This window comes from Oncorhynchus masou, chromosome 30, assembly GCF_036934945.1.
Source record: "Oncorhynchus masou masou isolate Uvic2021 chromosome 30, UVic_Omas_1.1, whole genome shotgun sequence".
NCBI lineage: Eukaryota > Metazoa > Chordata > Actinopteri > Salmoniformes > Salmonidae > Oncorhynchus > Oncorhynchus masou.
In genome coordinates, this window is record NC_088241.1 from 43,849,589 (window position 1) to 43,857,922 (window position 8,334).

At 50.0% G+C, this 8,334-nt stretch overlaps 1 protein-coding gene across 2 annotated transcripts in view; it reads right to left on the minus strand.

The window, feature by feature from the left end:
- The window catches only part of LOC135522643 (neuropilin-1a), an 84,362-nt gene that overhangs the window by 7,352 nt on the left and 68,676 nt on the right, over nt 1-8,334 (minus strand). Inside the window, exons 12-15 of one of the 2 annotated variants that reach the window (XM_064949096.1) lie at nt 7,598-7,742; nt 4,182-4,271; nt 2,486-2,533; nt 1,059-1,202 (exon numbers count right to left, since the gene is read on the minus strand). In XM_064949096.1, coding sequence (XP_064805168.1) covers nt 1,059-1,202; nt 2,486-2,533; nt 4,182-4,271; nt 7,598-7,742 — 427 coding nt within the window. Of the gene's footprint in view, nt 1-1,058; nt 1,203-2,485; nt 2,534-4,160; nt 4,272-7,597; nt 7,743-8,334 lie in introns of both variants that reach the window. The other variant, XM_064949095.1, reaches the window with a different exon arrangement.

The window sequence follows — 8,334 nt, forward strand, 5'->3', positions numbered from 1 at the left end:
AGTGTTGATGTGTCTGTACCTGTGTGGTCCATGTTGAGTCCAGTGTTGATGTGTCTGTGTGTCTGTACCTGTGTGGTCCATGTTGGGTCCAGTGTTGATGTGTCTGTGTGTCTGTACCTGTGTGGTCCATGTTGGGTCCAGTGTTGATGTGTCTGTACCTGTGTGGTCCATGTTGGGTCCAGTGTTGATGTGTCTGTGTGTCTGTAACTGTGTGGTCCATGTTGGGTCCAGTGTTGATGTGTCTGTGTGTCTGTTCCTGTGTGGTCCATGTTGGGTCCAGTGTTGATGTGTCTGTGTGTCTGTACCTGTGTGGTCCATGTTGGGTCCAGTGTTGATGTGTCTGTGTGTCTGTACCTGTGTGGTCCATGTTGGGTCCAGTGTTGATGTGTCTGTACCTGTGTGGTCCATGTTGGGTCCAGTGTTGATGTGTCTGTACCTGTGTGGTCCATGTTGGGTCCAGTGTTGATGTGTCTGTGTGTCTGTACCTGTGTGGTCCATGTTGGGTCCAGTGTTGATGTGTCTGTACCTGTGTGGTCCATGTTGGGTCCAGTGTTGATGTGTCTGTACCTGTGTGGTCCATGTTGGGTCCAGTGTTGATGTGTCTGTACCTGTGTGGTCCATGTTGGGTCCAGTGTTGATGTGTCTGTACCTGTGTGGTCCATGTTGAGTCCAGTGTTGATGTGTCTGTGTGTCTGTACCTGTGTGGTCCATGTTGGGTCCAGTGTTGATGTGTCTGGGTGTCTGTACCTGTGTGGTCCATGTTGGGTCCAGTGTTGATGTGTCTGTACCTGTGTGGTCCATGTTGGGTCCAGTGTTGATGTGTCTGGGTGTCTGTACCTGTGTGGTCCATGTTGGGTCCAGTGTTGATGTGTCTGTACCTGTGTGGTCCATGTTGGGTCCAGTGTTGATGTGTCTGGGTGTCTGTACCTGTGTGGTCCATGTTGGGTCCAGTGTTGATGTGTCTGTACCTGTGTGGTCCATGTTGGGTCCAGTGTTGATGTGTCTGGGTGTCTGTACCTGTGTGGTCCATGTTGGGTCTAGTGTTGATGTGTCTGTACCTGTGTGGTCCATGTTGGGTCCAGTGTTGAGCGTGGGTGTGCCACTGGACTGTATCTGCCATCTGAAGCCGCTGTCCTCTGAGGTCCAACCGCAGAATGAGGGGTCGTTGGCCCAGCCAAAATCACACGCAAACCACATGAACGCTGCAGAGCAGGGGACAGATCACAGGTCAGTGTGTCACATAGAGACACACATAAACATTCTAGATTCTGTAGTAGGCCAGACCACAAACTGGTTGAAATAGACCATTGTATAAACATGACTCAGAGGGGATTTGTGATAACCTGAGGGCTCACTAGATTAGATACAGTGAATGTTGTGGAGATGATTTATTTGGGTAAATCACTAGAGGGAAGCAGAGAACTGTGAAACTCAAATATCAGAAGAAAGGGCTCTTGAGCTTCATAAAAAAACCTACGAGACACAGCGAGAGGGAGAGACAATGAGAGGAGGGTAAATCCTGCCAGAATAGGGTGGATGGGGGGTGGGACTTTGCACAGAGATGTTGAATAAATCCAGTTAATGTTCTCTTTTAATAAACAAAGCGCATGAACAGGATATGGGCTCATAAAAAAAAGATGTACAATGACCAATGACAATAAGATAGCAGGAGAGAGAGAGATGAGAGAGAGAGAGAGAGAGAGAGAGAGAGAGAGAGAGAGAGAGAGAGAGAGAGAGAGAGAGAGAAAGTGAGTATGTGTGTGTGTGTGTGTGTGTGTTCACAGCAGCCTACTGAGGGAGATGACTTTATAATGAGCCCCCCCCCCCCACACACACACACACACACACAGAGCTGAAAGGCCTTCTGAGAGTACAGTATGTATGTAAGAGTGGGGCAATGGGGAGCTTCGTTTTGTTATCAAATTGGATAGAGAAAGAGACTTCCAAAGAAGCAGCACAAGGGAGATATGTTGAGGATGTCAGCTCTGCATCTGAAAGCCTGTATATCGGTGTCTGTGAAAGCACTAAGGCCCCAGCTCTCCAAAGAATAAAACATGTGAGCCAATATTCCCTTTAATAATCTCTGGGTTTTAACTAGTTTCTGCAGGCAGCAGAATATATTTACCCATTAAACACAAAGGATGGAATTCCCATGTGGAACCACATTTCAGGCACACAGACACATTTTTTTCGGAAGAAATCCTGTTCCCAATTAAGAGGTTTTTGGTTTTTCCGTTCTAAGGAGGATTGGAGCAGGGATAGTGACAAGCTCTCTGTAAGATGAGCAGCCCCACAGTTCACATCTGATGAATAGCAGAGGACAGATTTTTCTTCAGTCGTTTACTACTGGAAAAAAAAAAAAACGATTTCCACTCACACAACGAATGAACCTCACACACATGGATTCTATGCCCCTCACACACGCATACAATCACACAGACACACGTCTTGTATACAGTACATTGATAATACAATGGGTCCTCACCTGGGATGGTGTCCACATCTGTCATAGCCTCTGGCATTGTGGTTCCACCTGTCAGAATAACACAGTGTTAGCACAGTTAGCCTAACCGTAGCCTGGGAAATCCCAGACATAGGGCAACCGCACTAGGAACATTGGTTACATTGTGGGAGGCGACCAGTCTGTCTAGAGAGACTAGCCTAGCCGTAACACATAACAGTGTAGCATAGTTAGCCTAGCTGTAAAACATAAAACATAGCATAGTTGGCCTAGCCGTAACACATAACAGTGTAGCATAGTTAGCCTAGCTGTAAAACATAAAACATAGCATAGTTAGCCTAGCCGTAAAACATAGCATAGTTAGCCTAGCCGTAACACATTAAACATAGCATAGTTAGCTTAGCCGTAACACATTATTCTGGTGCCAAACGGATGCCCCCTCCTTCTATGTCTCTTTACTCCTACCAAACACGTCCACACTCCCTCTTTCACTATATGTAGGGCCAGGAGGGAGCGAGTGCCATGCACATCACAGACCACTGGAGACTGCTGTGCTGAAATGAGGCTTGGAGAGAGGAATAGGAAACGGGAGAACTCCATGGTCGTGTCCCAAATAGCACCTTATTCCCTATGTAGTGCACTGCTGCTTACCAAAGCCCTATGGGCCCTGGGGAAAAGTTGTACACTATAAAAGGAACAGGGTGCCGGTCGGGACATATCCATAGGAAACAGCAACGCATAGAAAGGTGGAAGTCAGGGGCAGTAAGGCAGGTTATTATCAGGTTAGTGGAGACAGAGGCCAGGCTGCTGAGAGATAAAAGGCTGAGAGGGAAACACAGCTGGGTGGGGGATGGGAGGAGGAGGAGAGGCAGACAGGTGCAGGTGAGAGGGAAACACAGCTGGGTGGGGGATGGGAGGAGGAGGAGAGGAAGGCAGGTACAGGTGAGAGGGAAACACAGCTGGGTGGGGGATGGGAGGAGGAGGAGAGGCAGACAGGTGCAGGTGAGAGGGAAACACAGCTGGGTGGGGGATGGGAGGAGGAGGAGAGGCAGACAGGTGCAGGTGAGAGGGAAACACAGCTGGGTGGGGGATGGGAGGAGGAGGAGAGGCAGACAGGTGCAGGTGAGAGGGAAACAGCTGGGTGGGAGATGGGAGGAGGAGAGGCAGACAGGTGAAGGTGAGAGGGAAACACAGCTGGGTGGGGGTGGGAGGAGAAGGAGAGGAAGACAGGTGCAGGTGAGAGGGAAACACAGCTGGGTGGGAGATGGGAGGAGGAGGAGAGGAAGACAGGTGCAGGTGAGAGGGAAACACAGCTGGGTGGGGGATGGGAGGAGGAGGAGAGGAAGACAGGTGCAGGTGAGAGGGAAACACAGCTGGGTGGGGGATGGGAGGAGGAGGAGAGGCAGACAGGTGCAGGTGAGAGGGAAACACAGCTGGGTAGGAGATGGGGGTGGAGGAGAGGAAGACAGGTGCGAGGGCAGGTCAAGTGTGAGGGAAGATGTTCGGTTGAGGGTGGAAGACAGGCTCTGAGGTGCACGAGATAAGGTTTCTCATTCGGTTGTAAAGGGGTAAAGATGGGGTTGCAGGTGCAGGTGATTAGATGTGTGTGTGTTTATGTAGGTATGTGGGCTTAGAATAAAGCGAGAGTAGGGGTAGAGGAGTAGGGGAGGTAGCAGTCTCATGAGAGTGATGTTAGCACCTGTCACTTCGTAGTCATCACCTGTTCCACTGTGGCAGCTGGCCTGGTCATCATCACAGTCATCTGATGGGGCGGTGGTGGGGGCGGGCGTGGTGGGGGGGATTGTGGGAGCTTCGGAGGAGACAGGGAGAGAGAGGGGAAGAGAGAGGGGGAGAGAGAGAGAAAGCTAATGTTAATCTTGCGTTCAGCTGCTCCTTTGTAGGGTTTGCGGTATCACATACCACACACATACACTACACACAGACACTACGCACATACACCACACACATACACTACGCACATACACCACACACATACACTACGCACATACACCACACACATACACTACGCACATACACCACACACATACACTACGCACATACACCACACACATACACTACGCACATACACCACACACATACACTACGCACATACACCACACACATACACTACGCACATACACCACACACATACACCACACACATACACTACACACATACACTACACACACATACACCACACACATACACTACGCACATACACCACGCACATACACTACGCACATACACCACACACATACACCACACACATACACCACACACATACACCACACACATACACCACACACATACACTACACACATACACCACACACATACACTACACACATACACTACACACATACACCACACACATACACCACACACATACACTACACACATACACCACACACATACACTACACACATACACTACACACATACACTACACACATACACCACACACATACACCACGCACATACACTACGCACATACACTACACACATACACCACACACATACACCACACACATATACTACACACATACACTACACACATACACCACACACATACACTACACGCATACACCACGCACACACAGTACACAACGTACATACGCCACGCACATATGCCACGCACAGACACCACGCACACACAGTACACCACGCACATACGCCACGCACATACACCACGCACACACAGTACACCACGCACATACGCCACGCACAGACACCACGCACACACAGTACACCACGCACATACGCCACGCACATACGCCACGCACAGACACCACGCACACACAGTACACCACGCACATACGCCACGCACAGACACCACGCACACACAGTACACCACGCACAGACACCACGCACACACAGTACACCACGCACATACGCCACGCACAGACACCACGCACACACAGTACACCACGCACATACGCCACGCACATACACCACGCACATACACTACACCACATACACTACGCACATACAGTACACCACATACACCACACACATAGAGTACACCACATACACTACGCACATAGAGTACACCGCATACACTACGCACATACAGTACACCACATACACCACACAAATAGACTACACCACATACACCACGCACATATACCACGCACATACAGTACACCACGCACATACAGTACACCACGCACATACAGTCCACAACACACATACAGTACACCACATACACCACGCATACAGTACACCACGCACATACACCACGCACATACACTACGCATACAGTACACCACGCACATACACCACGCATACAGTACACCACGCACATACACCACACACGCAAACATATACAAACACATACAAGGCAGGCCATGCCAGTGGATTCAATCACTGAGCTATTAACAGCCCCCATTTATCAGGATACAGAGGACGTTTTAGTGTGAATAGAGCCGGTGGGTCCTGAGGCTTTAGGTTTGTGTCCCAAATGGCACCCTATTTGTGAACTACTTTGTGAACTACTAAATTGTGAACTACTTTTGACCAGGGCACTACTTAGGGAATAGGGTGCCATTTGGAACAGAAGCTAGATTTGTGTTTAGACTGGAGATCAGATGCATGGGTCTAGAATTGGGCTGGAGGCTGGGCCCCACCCTGGCCTATAATTAGGGCCCACTGGCCTCGTTGGATGTGGGCAAGACCGCAGTTCTGATCCATGCTCCGCTAACACACAGCCTGGATGTGTTTACCCTGACAGAGTAATGAGTGGGCTTTCCCAGGACAGTGAGAGGGAGGGAGGGAAGAAGGGAGGGAAGAAGGGAGGGAAGAAGGGAGGGGGATGGAGAGAGAGGGAGATTGGGAGAGAGGGAGATAGAGAAACAGGGAGATGGAGAGAGAGGGAGATGGAGAGACAGGGAGATGGAGAGAGAGGGAGATGGAGAGAGAGGGAGATGGAGAGAGAGGGAGATTGAGAGACAGGGAGATGGAGAGACAGGGAGATGGAGAGAGAGGGACATTGAGAGAGAGGGAGATTGAAAGAGAAGGGGAGAGGAGAGAGTGCATGTGTAATCTAGAATTCCCCGCTGCTATATGAAATATTAGTGATCAACCTCTGTCAGATTCAGGGAGGAGGGGTCATTGACAGGGTCAATGCTCTAGCTGGAATTTATCTGAATTTACCTGTACTCCTGGGGCTTAACTTACACACCACCACTCACGTACCTGTGCCTGTATTTGTGTGTGTGTCTGTGTGTGTCTGCGTCTGTGTCAGTGTGTGTGTGTTTTTGAGTGTGTGGTGGCATTAACAGTGAAAACAAGCATTATCATCCTTCTAAAGCCCCGGTGGGACTCCATGGCTTACACAGGGCTGCGCTCGCTACAGCCCTGAAATCCAATATGTAAATCCACTTAGGCCTGGCCCGCCAGAGCATGTTCTCATAGCAGGGAGGGGAGGGAGGGAGAGAGACGACAGAGAGAAAGACAGGTGGAGAGAGAGAGAGAGAGAGAGAGAGAGTGAGAGAGGGGCGAGGTGAAGAGAGCGAGACAGAGAGAGAGCGAGGCAGACAGAGGGGAGAGGAGAGAGAGAAAGAGGAGAGTGGCCCCAGAGAAAGGATGGAACAGGGACTAGAAGGGGTTGGCAGTAATCCTCAGGGCAGATGGGGTTTCATTTGATCCCATGTAATATGTATGAGCGGTCTTGCTTCAGGAATGGCTTTGATGCAGCATGCATTGAGACTGGACAACTGTCCCTCTCAGGGAGAGATAGAGGGGTCTACTGGGCCCTGGACAGCTGTTGACTCCACGTGGAGAATCGTTCTAAGCATCTTTAAATACCCCAACCTTGACAAACACCATGTATTTAGTCGTAGAACTGTCATCACACAGATGACAGAAGATGTGTGTGTGTGTGTATGTGTGCGTCAGTGGAGGCTGCTGAGGGGAGGACGGCTCATAATAATGGCTGGAATAAAGTCAATGGAACAGTATCAGCCAGATGGAAACCGCATGTTTAATGTGTTTGATACCATTCCATTGACTCCATTCCAGCCATTATTATGAGCCGTCCTCCCCTCAGCAGCCTCCACTGGTGTGCGTGTGTGTTTGTAGTATACATGTGTCTACAATTAAAATGCGTGTGTGTGTGTAGGATTCCATTTGCGGCCTACCTTCGATCTCACAGCCCAGGAGCTCGAGACGCAGGCCCATCCCAGCAGGGGTGGACCTCTCTGGGTAAACCCTGATGTATCGGGTCAGCAAGGGCTCCACGGTCCTCAGCTCTGGTGTATCGTAGTTCTGATTCCCCTCGAAAATCTGTGGAGAGGACCACCTGTGTTAGTTCATCGACAACAGCAGAGGAGAAGTCCTACATCGTACACACTGCAGCTGAGAGAGAGGCTGAGATAGGCCGATACAGATACAGAGAGAGACAGATACACACAGAGAGAAAACGAGAGAGAAATGTTCCTGTCGGGATAATGTCATTGCTCTCTCTGATGTCTCTCTCCTATCACAGACACCCTAAGGCCGACTTATTCCTTCCTTTGGAAAATGAGCAGGGCTCGAGCAGGGCTGAGAGAGGGGAGAAAACAATGGAAGATGGACCAGATTTCTCCGGCTGACATCTAAAAAGCACTGTCGGTGGGACTGTAAACGAGAGCCCGGTGGCTACAACTAGCACCTGCCGCCCCAGCAGGACACCGCGGTCAAGGGCAACCTCAGCTCACTCTGTCTCGGCTCAGCCTCAGAAGTCCTCTATTTAGAGGAAGTGAGAGGCTAGGGGCCTTTTTCTTTGGGAATAACGTAGTGAAGGGGTAAGATAGAGGAGAGGACTATAATGCTTTCTCGCTGCTCAGCAGTTCTGGTCTTGTCATCTGAATAAGAAAGGAGGATTCTGTTTGGGAAT